Source organism: Lepidothrix coronata, unplaced genomic scaffold (assembly GCF_001604755.1).
Source record: "Lepidothrix coronata isolate B3197 unplaced genomic scaffold, Lepidothrix_coronata-1.0 Scaffold31, whole genome shotgun sequence".
NCBI lineage: Eukaryota > Metazoa > Chordata > Aves > Passeriformes > Pipridae > Lepidothrix > Lepidothrix coronata.
The window spans coordinates 1,437,378-1,451,661 of NW_016690211.1; the positions used below are offsets into that span (position 1 = coordinate 1,437,378).

The 14,284-nt window shown below is 41.3% G+C and overlaps 1 protein-coding gene across 2 annotated transcripts; it reads left to right on the forward strand.

Moving 5' to 3' along the window:
* The first annotated feature begins 726 nt into the window (after positions 1-726).
* DNAJC21 (DnaJ heat shock protein family (Hsp40) member C21) lies at positions 727-13,591 on the forward strand. Of its 2 annotated transcripts, none has more exons than XM_017811277.1 (12): positions 727-889; positions 1,067-1,160; positions 2,087-2,210; positions 3,095-3,217; positions 6,171-6,475; positions 7,737-7,888; positions 8,238-8,325; positions 8,565-8,723; positions 9,380-9,419; positions 11,295-11,485; positions 11,883-11,958; positions 13,039-13,591. In XM_017811277.1, exons 1-12 carry the CDS (start codon positions 793-795, stop codon positions 13,201-13,203), a joined length of 1,614 nt encoding a protein of 537 aa, XP_017666766.1. In that variant the 5' UTR covers positions 727-792; the 3' UTR covers positions 13,204-13,591. The 2 variants fall into 2 exon arrangements, with proteins under 2 accessions (XP_017666766.1, XP_017666767.1); XM_017811278.1 differs by having other exon boundaries at positions 11,886-11,958.
* Positions 13,592-14,284: the final 693 nt, after the last annotated feature.

Below are 14,284 nucleotides of genomic sequence, written 5' to 3' on the forward strand. Positions count from 1 at the left end.
ACAGTGTGGCCAGCAGGACCAGGGAAGTCGTTCTCCTCCTGTACTGGGCACTGGTAAGACTATACCTCTAGTACTTTGTCCAGTTCTGGGCCCCTCAATTCAGGAAGGACATTGAGGTGCTGGAGTGAGTCCAGAGAAGGGCAACGAAGCTGGTGAAGCACAACGAAGTTTGAAGCACAAGTCTTATGAGGAGTGGGAATGTTTAGCCTGGAGAAGAAGAGGGTCAGGGGAGCCCTTATCACTCCCTACAAGCACCTGGAAGGAGGCTGTAGCCAGGTGGGGGTCAGTCTCTTCTCCCAGGTAACTCACAACAAGACAACAGGACACAGTCTTAAGCTGCACCAGGGGAGGTTTAGATTGGGCATTAGGAGGAATTTCTTCACAGAAGGGGTGATTAGACATTGGAGTGGGCTGCCCAGGGAGGTGGTGGAGTCACCGCCCCTGGAAGTGTTTTAAGGAAGAACTTAACGTGGCACTCAGTGCCACGGTCTAGCCGACATGGTGGTGTTCGGTCACAGGTTGGACTCGATGATCACAAAGATCTTTTCCAACCCAAAGCATTCTGTGCTACCTGGTCAATTCGGCACCACGCGGCTCCAGGGCCCACACACACCTCCCAGCGAGGGCCAAGCGCCTCCCCCCTCCTCCCCGGCAGCCTCCCCGCGGCGGGTGACAACAGCCCGCAGGTCCCGCCCCGCTCCTCCCTGCGCGGGGCGGCCGTGCCCGCTGTCCCCGCCCCGCCGGCCGGCGCTTCCCCGCGGGTTGAGGTACCGCCACCCCGCCGCCGTCGCCATGAAGTGCCACTACGAGGTGCTGGGCGTGAGGCGCGACGCCGCCGAGGAGGAGCTGAAGCGGGCGTACCGCCGGCTGGCGCTGCGCTGGCACCCGGGTACGGCCGCGGCTCCGGGCGGCGGGGCCCGGCCGGCCCCGGCACCGCTCTGCCCCGGCCCGGGGAGCCCCGTGCGGCCCCGGGCAGTCGCCTGACTCGGGTGCCGGGGGCGGCGGGGCGGGTTCGGCCGCTGTGCCGTGCAGCCGCTTACAGCAGTTTCGTTAAATTGCCCTGTAGATAAAAACCTCGAGAACGCGGAGGAGGCGGCGGAGCAGTTCAAGTTGATCCAGGCGGCGTATGACGTGCTAAGCGACCCCCAGGAGAGGGCCTGGTGAGCGGCGCTTGGCCTCGGAGAGGCTTACTTAGGTCCTGTCTCTGCCTGGGCTTGGAATGTGCTGCCCTTGGGCCTTGTGGGAAGTCAGTGCGGGGCATCCATGGGCAGGAGCAGCCCTCTTTAGGCTTTGGAAGGGTTAGGAGCCGTGCAGCCTTGCTGGAGAGGCACAGATCCGCACCCACGCCTTCCTTGCTGGAGGTGAAGGTGTGCTGGGCACCGAGGAGTATTCTGGGACACGCCACTGTTGGCCTCTGTCTCCTCTCCCGGAGCAGGAGGCAGCTTGCACGGTATCACAGGTGCCCCTCTGGTCAGCCCTGCCGGCCTTGGCCAGGGCAAGCATGCGTTCAAGTGTCCTTCGGGTACTGCAGATATTAAGTCTTAATGACGTACATTATGTTTCTGTAACAGTCCTATTCTGAAATACACACACACACACATATATTTAAGAGATTGACACTCTAAATGTCCTGTGTAGCTTGTTTTTCAAATGGTCTGAAGCAGATTACGTAGCTAAAACCACCTGTGCTAAGTTTGTCCTCTTTGAAAATACAGGACTGGTTTTCGGTTTTTATATGCCAGTGTGTGATTTGGGGGTTTTTCAGTGTGTATAGGTATTAGATGATTTAAATAATGTCCTACCTGTTTCTGAAGCGTCTTGCTCAAATGTGATTGATTGCTAGCTGCCTGTTAAAAAAATTACTGCTACAGATATTGCAGATAAAGTAACAGTAAGTAAACTGAAAGTCAAGATAGAATATTTACCGAGCCTGTCTTATTTTTCTCTCTGAAGACTTTGGATGTGAGAGCCAAATTACAGACACTGGGCTAAGCTATACACTGATGTAGTAGATGTACTTGCTAGCTTCCTAGCCCTGGAGAACGTCCCGTGTCTCTACCTCCTGGATGCTGTGAATTTTTTCTAGGTATGATAATCACAGGGAGGCTCTGCTGAAAGGAGGAGTTGATGGAGAGTACCAAGATGATAGTTTGGATCTGCTGCGGTACTTCACTGTTAGCTGTTACTCTGGATATGGAGATGATGAAAAGGTAATGAATTAATTTAAGGTATCAATTTAAATTCCATTATAAGTGTTGTCATTTGTTTTGTATTGAAAAGTTATGTGTTGAATTATTAGCATGGGTAGTAATAACTGGACATTTAGGGAAGCTTTAATTCCTGCATGTTGTCTAATAATTACTTAATCATAATTTCCATCTAAGTCATACAACTGTGAAGTGTGTGTATATTATTTATTTATGTTATATAGTGAATTGTGCCAGAGATTTGCAATACCATCTGTTTATTCGGAAATACTTTTAACAGGCTAGAACGCTTCAGACTACAAAAAATTAATGTAACGAGTTCTTGGGAAAGGTGTGTTTCCTATAAATTAATTTCCTATCTCATTTTTCGAGTCCTTCTTGAATTTTAAAATACTCACTATAAATTAAAAAGGTCCAGGTGATCAGAAGAACCTCCACCAGAGAAAATACTTTTTTGTCTTTGTGTTACTATACTAGGAGTCAGTTAGTAACATATTAAGATAGGATACTTAATAATGAATTTTATATCTGGAACTTCCACAAAACCTGATCCTGTGCAAGTAGAAACTTATCACCATCTCCAGCATGCTGAAAATACTTTTCTTTTTAAGTTTAGATTTGACTACAGCTGTGAGAGAGACAGAGACTACATGAAGGAGACGGAAATAAAAGGCATGCGAGATAATGGAACTTGTTAAACAAAAGGGTCTTCCTGTCAAGAGCAAGTGCTTATGAGGCCTTTACCCTGTTTTTGGGTTGCTTTTGCAGAATTGTAGTATTTCTCTAAAATACACTCCTGCACCTGACCATTTGTACATCTGTTATTGAGCCATTCAAAATGAGTCAGATAGATTGATTGATTAATGGATTGATTTGATTTTTTTCAGGGATTCTTTGCAGTCTATCGACAGGTTTTTGAAAAGATTGCAAAAGAAGAGATGGAATACATGACCCAGGAAGATCCTGAAGAATTCCCTATGTTTGGATATTCCCAAAGTGACTATGATACGGTAAGAGCAAGTGTAAATCTGAACTGAAGGTAATGGAGTTAAGCCATTACTTTGTTCCACACTGAAACGAAAGGAAAGGCTCCCGCTGATCTCTGAAGTGAATACAAACCCATATATCTGGTATTTTCTACTATTGTAGACCATTGCTATAAAGGAAGTGCTTGTGCTTTAATTTGTAGTGTTTTGGTAAATTAAAATTGGTATTTCCTGTTGGACTATAGTATTAGCCAGGCCTTTAGGGTAAGTTGTCAGACAAACATTTCATGAGGCCAACCATAACTATGCCAGTGGAACTTAAATGGAGTGCAAGACCTGTAAAACAAAAGAACAAACGTTTGCTTCCTGATGAGAGCAGTTTACCAATATTTAACACAACTTACATTACAGAAAGGGATGTTGAGATATTTTTTCCAGTATAGGAAAACTGCATAGCACTTACTGCATAGCACAGGATATAGAAAATAGATGTGGTGGTTGACCTGCAGTGTTGAGCTCCCACTATGATTACCTTGTCATCTGCAGTTAGCCTGTAGTAAGATTTGATTTTGAAAATAGTGCATGCTTTCCTTTGTGAAATAAGAAAAGAAAATGCATAGGGGACACCTGAATTCTTGTCATCTGGTTTGCCAACTATTTGTTATATTCTGTCAGACTTAGAATTCTTTTTTGATGTTACCAGTATTCCTGTGTTGAAATTAAAGAATGAAATAATAACAGTTTTCCTAGGGAATAACTGCACGGTATCAAGTGTACTCAAATGTTGCCTCTAGTCTGCTCCTTGTCACCTTTACTGTATGGCCAATTATTTATGAAATTTAAATTAATACATCCCTTAGAAGTTAGTAACTTCAATGGGTTAAACTTGGCTGGAGTTGGAAACAAAAGTTACAAATCAAACTTCTTATGAAGTGTCAGAATGGGTGTTTAGATGCCAGAACAGTTTAACAAGTGGAAATCTTTCCTAGGGAGAATATGTAGTGTCTCTTAACCAGCTAAAATCTGTCTCTTAATGGAGTTATCTTGAAACATCTTTTGGAAACTGCTTGTTTTGAATCTATGGCATAGATATGATTATAGACTCAAAGTGGCTTTTATGCTCTCAATTAATAATTGCAAAAAGGGCTGGAATTCTAGGTTTAAAATCTGCCTTATTCACACTGTTCTGGAAGCAGAGTGCTCACTTTTTTTTTCCCCCTAGGATTCATAGAGATATTTAGTAGCAAATAGCCTCTGTTCAGTAGGAAGATATTACACTATCAGAGGATTCCAGCATTGCACTGCTCACTTATCTACTCAGTGGGAGTACTGTGGGAAAAGTTTTAGAAGGGAGCTACAAAAACTCCACAGAGGCTTCAAAATCTGTAATGTGAGTGCTCTCTAGTTTGGACTATTCAGGGAATTCACAATAAACTTGAGAGGCAGCTTGATCAGTGCCAGGCAGCCAGGAAAGGTACTCGTAAGGCCATGAGTTCACAAGCCTTCATGGGAAGAGCAGACTTATAGGTCAATTAGATGCAGAAACAAAAGTGATTAGCTCCAAGTGTGAGTAGTAGGCAAAGCAAAATCCACCGGGGAGTCCAGCAAGAGCTGCTGTACAGTCTGCTAGAGAATATCAGAGATGTGCTTGTATTTCAGATTGTTAAGGTAGCTGCTGAGAAGGAGGAGAGTCTCAGCTCATACAGCTGGTGAAGCGGAGGATGATCCCTGTCATCAGTTGATGGCTGTGCATCCTTTTACACAGAAGTATCTGAAGCAGAAATCTTCTGAAGTAGAAATCTGAGATAGGTAGTCTAATCTCACTTGGGTTACTGGATGAAAAATATGAATGTATGGTAATTATAGAGCTGGGGTTTTGTGATAGCAGATAAAAACTGCAGCGACTTAACCTGCCAGAGGCCACAACCATGAACTTTGCATGTACATGGGCTGCTGGAAATTATTTTTGAGGTGTTGATAGTTGTAGTCCATGTGAATAACAATGGCAGAAGGAGAAGAGGAATCACTATAAGAAGAGATACTAAACTGTTAGGTTAAATTCTTCTGTGAGGTATCTCAAAATATGAGGAGTAGCGCATATAGGAGCAAGTAGCAAAAGGAAAGATTGATGGGGCAAGTAATGTAAGAAGGGAGTTTAGACATTTCGTTATTACTGAATATACATAATGCAGAAGGGTGATAATTATTTGGAGAGAAATAGAGAACAAACCCAAAGTAATTATTATGCCACATTATTAATCTAGCACTTACTAGTGAATAGTAAAAGGAAGAAGATAAGTAAAGATCACTTTTTCTTTGATGCGAAAGCTACAGGGCATAATTTTAACATGCAGTTGTATAGTTTGCTAACAAAACAGGAGCCCTTCACATAGCCCCTTGTTAAACTGTTCAAGTGAAGATTCTGTGCTGTTGTATCATCAAGGGCAATTAATTTCTGTCTTGTTCTGGATACAGAGAGAATATACAGGGAAGAAATAGGATTATGTGCCTGTGTTTGTTTTACTGCTTTTTTTATGCTGGTCACTGGCTGCTGTTGGAAATGTATGACCAACCTTTGGTGTAATTTAATGTGGTGGTTCATAGCAATCTGTGCATGTACCAGCTTGTGGACAGCAAATCTTATTCTGATTGTGCTTTTCAGTTTGACAGGAAAAGTAGAGCACAGCTAAGTAACTGGCCACTGGTGTCAGCATGATCCAATCCTGCAAGGGAATGTTTTTAGAAGTTGCAGTTTGTAATAGTTTAGACAAGGTTGTAGAATTGAGACACTTTCAGACTTTAAGAATGATATTAGAGATTTCTTTAAACCTTCATGTGACTTATTTATACTCTGAGGTGAAACTGTGACCTGTGTGGAAGTTAAGAACAAAACTGTTACAGAAGTCCTGAATTATTTGTATGGTTTTTGTGTTTCCCCTGCTAAACAAGTGACTTACTTAATTTTTTTTTCTTACAGGTAGTCCACCCTTTCTATGCATATTGGCAAAGTTTCTGTACTCAGAAAAACTTTGCTTGGAAGGAAGAATATGACACACGAAAAGCCTCAAACCGCTGGGAGAAACGAGCTATGGAGAAAGAGAACAAGAAAACGAGAGAGAAAGCAAGGAAAGAGAGGAATGAACTGATCCGTCAGCTAGTGGCCTTTATTCGTAAGAGGGATAAAAGAGTACAGGCACACAGAAAACTTGTAGAAGAACAAAATGCAGAAAAAGCTAGGAAAGCAGAGGAATTTCGGAGGCAGCAGAAGCTCAAACAAGCCAAGTATGTAAACGTGGAACAAATCTTTTTAACTTGGAGAAACTATCCATGACGATACAGTATAGAGTTAAGATTCCTCTCCATTTGCTCTTCTAAGCATGCTTGAAAATTTTAGGTATTAATTTTGGTCTTAAGTCTGAGCTTTTTAAAACTTAAGTGTCTGGATTGTACTGACCTGTAGAGATCTAGGGTAACTGGAGAATAATTATCTGGGTGCTGCGGGTAAGTGGCTGAAATAGCACAGAACCTAGTGTGGTTTTACTTAGCTAAGTGAGATTTAATAGTTATTGTTCCTTTAAAGAAGAAAGAAGGTAAGTTTTAGAATGAGGAAGAACAGGACTGTGGCAGCCTGGACTTAGATCAGCTCCATCTGCCTTTAGCAGGAACTGTACCTGCTAAAAAGAAAGTGAGAGAAATGAACTTCTTTTTGCTTTTCCATTTAACTCCTTGGAAAGGACCCTTTTATTGAACTAAATGCAGTTTCTGATGTTTTTATTTTTCCCAAAATAGGAAGAAGTGGTCTCTCGAGTGTAAACACAATTTTTCAACTGGAAGAACTTTTTGCTTGTATTATGGGAAGGAGGAGCCTTAATTCTTAAGAGTGCGCTAGCAAAATAACAACATATCAATTAAAATTTATATAATAATTAAAGTATATAGAGATATATACAATTTATATATATATATATAAATATATATATATACTTATATATGCATATATGTCCCTTTAGGGACACTGAAACAGAGTTAGTCATTTTCTGCCAAGTTGCTTGATAATTTTGAGTTCAGAAGCCAGCTGGAGCAAAATTCAGCTGTCCTGTGATGCACTGATTGATAACTTGGGCCACTCTTAGTTTGGGAAAACTGAGCTGGTACATTCCCACAGTGGACAGTCAAGGAGTAATGTGCTTGTGGATTCTGTGGTCCTGTATTGTTTGTGAGTTTGGATCTTACAGCAGGATTGAGCTCGCTTCCTTGCTGTCAGCTTGATACTGACTATGCTGCACAGCATGTTCTGCCTGAAATTCAAGCAGGACCCACCTACATTAATATTTCTGCTTGCAGCGTAGATGTGATCATTGACATCATAAATTAACTGCTCAGATTTCCAGGCTCTACAGACAATTGTTTTCTCCATCATAATAGGTTCAGAATTTTCCTCCTGCAGTACCTGAGAAGAACAAGTTATCTTTAAGTAACACTGTTTCTGTAGTTCCCATCTCATAGACACAGTGTAGCAGTTACTGTATTATTCTACTCGCAGGCTTGCTGAGCAGTATAAAGAGCAGAGCTGGATAACTATGTCAGATCTGGAGAGAGAGTTGCAAGAGATGGAGGCACAATATGAAAAGGAATTTGGAGATGGATCAGATGGTGAAGAGGAATTAGAAGAACAGGAGACAAAAGGCATTGAAGGTATGGTATGTGAGGAGGTAATCTCTATTGAGTCATTGCAGCCTGAGTGTTGGCTCACTTACAGCCCCAGACTCGCAGTTCTGACTGTAGTGCAATGCTCTGCCTCCTGCTGAGGGTGTCAGGATAGCAACTTTCTGGTGTTTTCCTTTGAACATCAGAAGAAATCAAACTACAGCTGTTAATTTATTCTAATATATGCTTTGGTGAAGTAGGCTTGATCTGTTTGTGTGTCAGTAATACTGAAGAAGTTGAATGTCAGTGCTGTGACTATTTTCTGGGGCTTAAAGAGCAGCTTGCTCAAAAATTGCTCATCTGACTTTGTCTCTCTGATCCCCACTGATCTCTTCAGACAAACTGAATGATGAAACTGGAGAAGCTGAATTTGTTGATGATCTGTACTGCCCTGCTTGTGACAAATTTTTAAAAAGTGAGAAAACGTAAGTGCTTGTGGTTGGGGACTTGGGGGTGGGAGTGTTGGGTTTTAACTTCTTTAAAAACGCATTTTAAAGACTTTTTAACGTCACATAATGGTCAGTGTTGTCTATCCAGTAGAGACATTGTCAGTGCAGAAATTTCCATACTTTGTAGTGATGGATAATAGGCTCGTTATTAATTTATATGTAAATATAACAGTGTTTGCTCACAGCAACCTGCAGTAATGATCTGGTCTTTACAGCATGAAGAATCACGAAAAATCAAAGAAGCATCGAGAGATGGTAGCACTGTTACGACAGCAACTGGAAGAGGAAGAAGGAAAATTTCCTGTGTCTTTGGATGATGCAAACGAAGTAAATACCAAAGAGGAGGAAGAAACAGAAGATATGCCCAAGCAGAAGTACTTTAAATTGGTTTTAATGTTATTGTGACTCATGATTTAATAAGTCTTGGTGGCCCTCAGAGGGAGCTTCTGATGATTTGCAGTTGCATTGGAACTCTCAGTATTGTGCAATTTGAAATACTTCGTAGCATCAGAGCTCCAGTGAAACGCATGCATTAGTGTGACTGGATTCAAATGCTGTAGAATAGTAGTCTTGTGTTATCTCTGCTGCTTAAAGTTACATGTTAAGGAAAAGAAAGGATTCCTATTTTTCAAGGAGGGGAACTTGCACAGAGACAGTGCTTATTGATTTGGTACTTTCTGTCAGTTGGTTGCTGGCATTTAAAGAAAGTGAGTGTGCTTAGAATCAGAATTGATGAAGTAAGTTGTACAACTTCATTTTTTAAATGGCCAGAGCAAAATCCCAGCTAACTCACTCGTATCTTCAGGCTTAGTCTGAGCAGAATAAATGTTTTACTAAATGCAATGAGTAGTTTAGGAGACCTATTGTTTTAATTTCAGGACTGACTAACTCTCTGTGCCTACTGCCTCCGTAATACCATGTTTAGAAGATAAGGGAAAAAGGTAGCTTGGCACTAGTTTGTTTGTTGTGGTTTTTTGTTTTTTTTTTTTTTTTTATGGAAAAAGGTATTTTTAAATTCTTATCTTTACAGACTCTCAAAGAAGCAGAAGAAGAAACAGAAAACAATGAAGGTATGTAGTCATATAATGATACTCAGGGAACTTTACAACCTGGTTTTGTTATTTCCTAACTTGATTTTATTTTGTCCTGTGAAATGGGAGAACTTGAAATTCCACTTGAAGATTGTTTTAAGATATTTTTAATTATTCTTTGACTTCAGAATAATTTTTATTACACTTTATTATCATAAAATATGATCATAGTCTTGTAGACCTCACTTTGTTCTGTTTGTGCAGATTTTAATATGTGGTGCTGGCTCTAAAAAGGCTACAGCTGGAAGTATAAGGAAAATAGATGGAAATAGGCAGATAGGGAGAATGCAAGGAATTAATCAGAAAGACCAGCAGGGGCCTTAGTGCATTAACAGCTCAGTTTGATGTTGCTTTTGGCTTTGTTGCAGGAGTTGGTATAGTGTGTTGTCTGTTAATCTCTAATTTGGGGTGGGGAGTGAAAAGACTAACACTGTATTGGCATCGTACTGTGACTGTAGCTGTTGGAATGAACATATCCATTCTACCTTTCCCTTCAACTGTAAACAACAATCTGTTGTATTCCAGCATCTGAGTCTGTGCATGATATGACAGATTCTGTGCCAACAGCAGCAGGTGAAATTCACCAGCTTCAAGATGTTTCAGGCTTGAGTGGCAGGAGTGCCATAGTGAGCACACTTTTCTGTCTGCTTTCCTCAAGTTTTATTCTTTTCAAGCATTACCTCTTCTCTACTTAGTCCTCAGTCCTACCTTTGTCCCAGTGAGCTGTCTGTACCAGATCCTGCCTCTTCCATCCTTTCCCAGGATCGTCTTCTGTCTTTCTCCAGCCTAACCCCTCTAGTCTCCTATTCTCTGTTCACCTTCTCTGCCCTCTCCCACTCTATTATTCTCTCTTGTCCTCAGGAAACTTCCCTGAGATTTCCAAGCAACTAGCTTCACATTGGTTGGTCCAGTTCATAGTCCAAGTCAGTATTGGCTTGTTTCCATGCTGGCCATAAGGCTCGGGTTAATTCTTTTCTACTCTGCGTGAGATCAGAAAGGCTGTTCTCAATGCATAGGTGGCGTACAGGCACCGTGGCTCTGTTCCTTCAGTTTGGGAACGAAGCCTGCTGCAGCCTGGACAGTAGGTGCCACTCTTGCACAGCAGGAGCTGAAATCTTGTGCAGAGAGATCCTAACCTCCATCCTCTGCCAGGTGTTATGGAGTACAGGGAATCGTTGTGGGTTTTGTTTTCTTTTCCTGAAGCTTGATTAACCAAGATTTTCAAGGTAGCCAAGACTCTGCGCTAGAGGTGAAAGAGTTGCATTAATGTAGCATTAGGGCAAATTTATTGTCCTGCTTTTGGGAGCTTTGCTGGTTTGCTTCAGGCAGGGGGTTGATATTTTGCTGAAATGTTTTTATTGAGTCTAATCTGGTAAGTGGAAAAGGCTGCCGGTGTTTCTAATGTTAGGGAAGAAAAATACAGTGCATCTATCCAGTTTCAGTCAGTGCAGTTATTTTGGCTCAAGTGTCCTGATGCAGGTGTCTGGCACAGAAAACTTTAGTCTGAATAATTAAGCTTTTGTGAAGTTACAAGACAAGCCACTATCTGTGACATGAGACATGGTAGTCAGAATGGGCTGAGCTTTGCGTATAATTAAATTCCCCCCTCCTGTAGTTTTAGAGGCTGTTTTATTGGTGTTTCTTCCCTTCACCACAGGTGTCCTCATCTTTCAAAACAGGAGAACTAAGGTTTTATCTGTTACAATCTCACTGAAAACACACAGTAAAATTAAGAGGGTCCATGGCTTTCTCTTCTCCCCACTCACTCATGTTTGAGGTAAATGAGTATAATACTATAAACATGGTCACTAATGAACTGAAAGTATTTAACTTGCATTTCCTCTGTTTGGACAGAGTTACGAGGACTCTCTTGATCAGAGTGGTGATGAAGAAACAGTTGAACAAAAGGAGGTGCCCAGCATGGACAAGGACAGTGGCTCAGCAGAGGAGTTGGTAAAAGATGGCCAGGGATGTGCTATGTCAGAGGACACAAGCACTACAGATGATGGCAACCAAGAGAATGAAACAAAAAGTGAAGTAAAAAGGTGCGTTGGGTCGAAATATTGCAGTCACCGTGTCATTTTGTGTCATGTTTGATACTGTCAAACAAGTCCAAATTTACAAATGTGAACTGTGGAGGCTACTCTAAAGCAGGTTTGAATAAATATGATACTAAACAAAGAGTGTAGGACCTTCTTTGGAACGTCCTTTGCGTTTGACTGCAAATCACTGCCATATCACTTACCAATTGCTGATTCAACGTACTGAGATCAACAATTGATTGTATAAAGTAAATAATTCTTTTTCTGGATGCACGTGCATTGTGTTTTGTGAAGGAAGAACAGGGGAAAGCAGCAGGGAAACTGACAACTGAAAAGCATCAGAAGCCTGTGAGAACTGAATGTTCCTGTGCACTGATCTTGGTTTCTTTTTGTCTATTAGCAGCACTAAGCCTAAAGGGAAGAAAGTCAAGGATGCAAAAAAGTGTTCTAAGGCATCTTCAGGGAACCCAGCAACGGTATGTCAAATTACTTACACTATTTAAAATAGAACAATAGAATTGTTAAGGTTGGAAGGGACCTTAAAGATCATCAAGTTCCAACCCCTCTACCATGGGCAGGAGCACCTTCCACTAAGACCAGGTTGCTCAAAGCCCCATCCAGCCTGGCCTTGGACAATTCTACAGGATGGGGAATCCACAGCTTCTTTGGGCAACCTGTTCCAGTGCCTCACCACCCTCAGAGTAAAGAATTTTTTTCTAATACCTAATCTAAACCTACTCTCTTTCAGTTTAAAACCACTACCCCTTGTTCTGTCACACTCTGCACATTTAAAAAGTCCCTCTCCCTCCCCTTTATAAGCCCCCTTAAGGCACTAGAAGGCTGCAGTGAGGTCTCCCTGGAGCCTTCTCTTCTGCAGGCTGAACAACCCAGCTCTCTCGGTCTGTCTTCATAGGAAAGGTAAAATATGGTTGTCATATTACTACAAACAATGTTGGTTGTTTTGATCGCCTCTAGTCCACAGATTCTATTCCTGTGTTTTTATTAGAAGCTAGGAGACTGGAGCTCTTGTCCCTGCAGAGAAAAGCAGGACTAAGCTTCAGTTCTAAGAGATTTGCTAAAGTTACTAAAGTTCTGTATCCAGGGCAGTTCAAATAAATTAAACAACTGAGGACAAAGCTGTTCTCACCAGGTAAGTGACAGGCAGTAACATTTGCATCTTTCCCAGTATTGATGCTTCCCAGAGACAGCAAAATTCTGTAGTAACTACAGCAAGGACATACTAAATTCACTACATCTCAGAGCCCAAAGAATTATATGTATAGTCAGGTGAGGTCAAAAGTATTCTTTACCTTGAATTAGATTGGCAAGGCTTCCATTGTTGTTCTTGGTTTTACTTAGACTTCTTTGAAGTATCAAGAAGTTATATTTGCATTTTTTTAAAAAAATACATATATTTATTTGTTAATCAGTATTGGTGATAGAAACAAAGAGCTTATTCACATTTCATAGTCTAAGAGAAACTGCGTATGACAGATTGGTGTACTACACTTATTCAGTATGAATGTGAAGCATTCTGAGTTTTTTTATCATTGCAGAATGAAGTTTCCATCATCTGTGTAACCTGCAACTGTACATTTCCATCCCGAAATAAATTGTTTGAACACCTAAAAGCCACAAACCATGCAAGAGCAACATCCACATCAGTTGCAAATGAAGCTGTAAACACCAGAAACAAAAAAGAGAAACGCAAAAACAGATAGGACTTTGCTACACTGACAGTCTTCAGCATTCTAAATTAAAACTCTCCCAAAACTGAAACATGCACATTGCCTATGTCTGGATATTAACAAAGAAAGCAGGTACCAATTTGGGAAAAAATGAAGATGCAACAAAAGGAATACCATCTTGTGAAAGAACCTGTTTTCTTTTGGCTTCATCAGCCTTTTTTAATTACAGAGTGGTTTGGTGGCACGGCCCAGGCAGGGGCTCCTTCCAGTGAGTCACCTGGTCTAAAGCCCCTTAACCTCGCAGCGCCTTTCACTCTGAGGATGGGGATAGTAACTCAAAGCTACTCACTTTGTATTCCTGTAGGAACCTGCATGGATTAAGTACCAGCAGATGGGAAATAATAAATTAATTTAACTCTTGTGTGGCTGTTTTTCTTTTGAGAGGGCTTATCTCAGGGTGCATGTAGCCCGTAGCAGGGCCTGTAGTTCTCTGATCCTCTATCAAAGATGAAATGTAACCAAGACATGGAGAAACCCAGGCTTTTTTTCTGCCATCCTTAAATTACTTATTACATTAAGCAGCAGACAGAAGGGAAAGAGTAAGATGACAAAGCTGTTTAATCAGTTTTGACAATTGCTATTTGTTTTGTACGTCTACCTCCATGCCAGGCATTGGAAAAAAGGTCTAGTTGGAAGAGTCTGATTGGAATAAGTGAGGGAGAAAAAAATGAGTGGCATTAATAAATAAATTTGTTCTGATTTCTAATGAAAAAACATGGCACTTGTGTTTGCTTAATCTACCTGAATTTGAGTAGCACTTGAAAAAATGGTGGGATAACAAACATCTGATTTTGGAGTGGAATCGGATTGTACACAGGAGTTGCCAACACAGTTGAAGAAGGTAGTGCTCCCCACAAGGGCTGTAGGATATTGTTTAGGAAACCTGTAGAAGGAGATTCCCAGAGGCACTGATACTGTGTTACTTAAGTTCCTCTAAAGGTTCAGTTTATCACAAAAAGCAGACTCCTCAAGAATACTCTTCCCCCCAAGTTGACATGGTACTTTATTGGGTCAAGGAATTATTCAAATGTTAAAATTTGAATTAAAGTGAAAC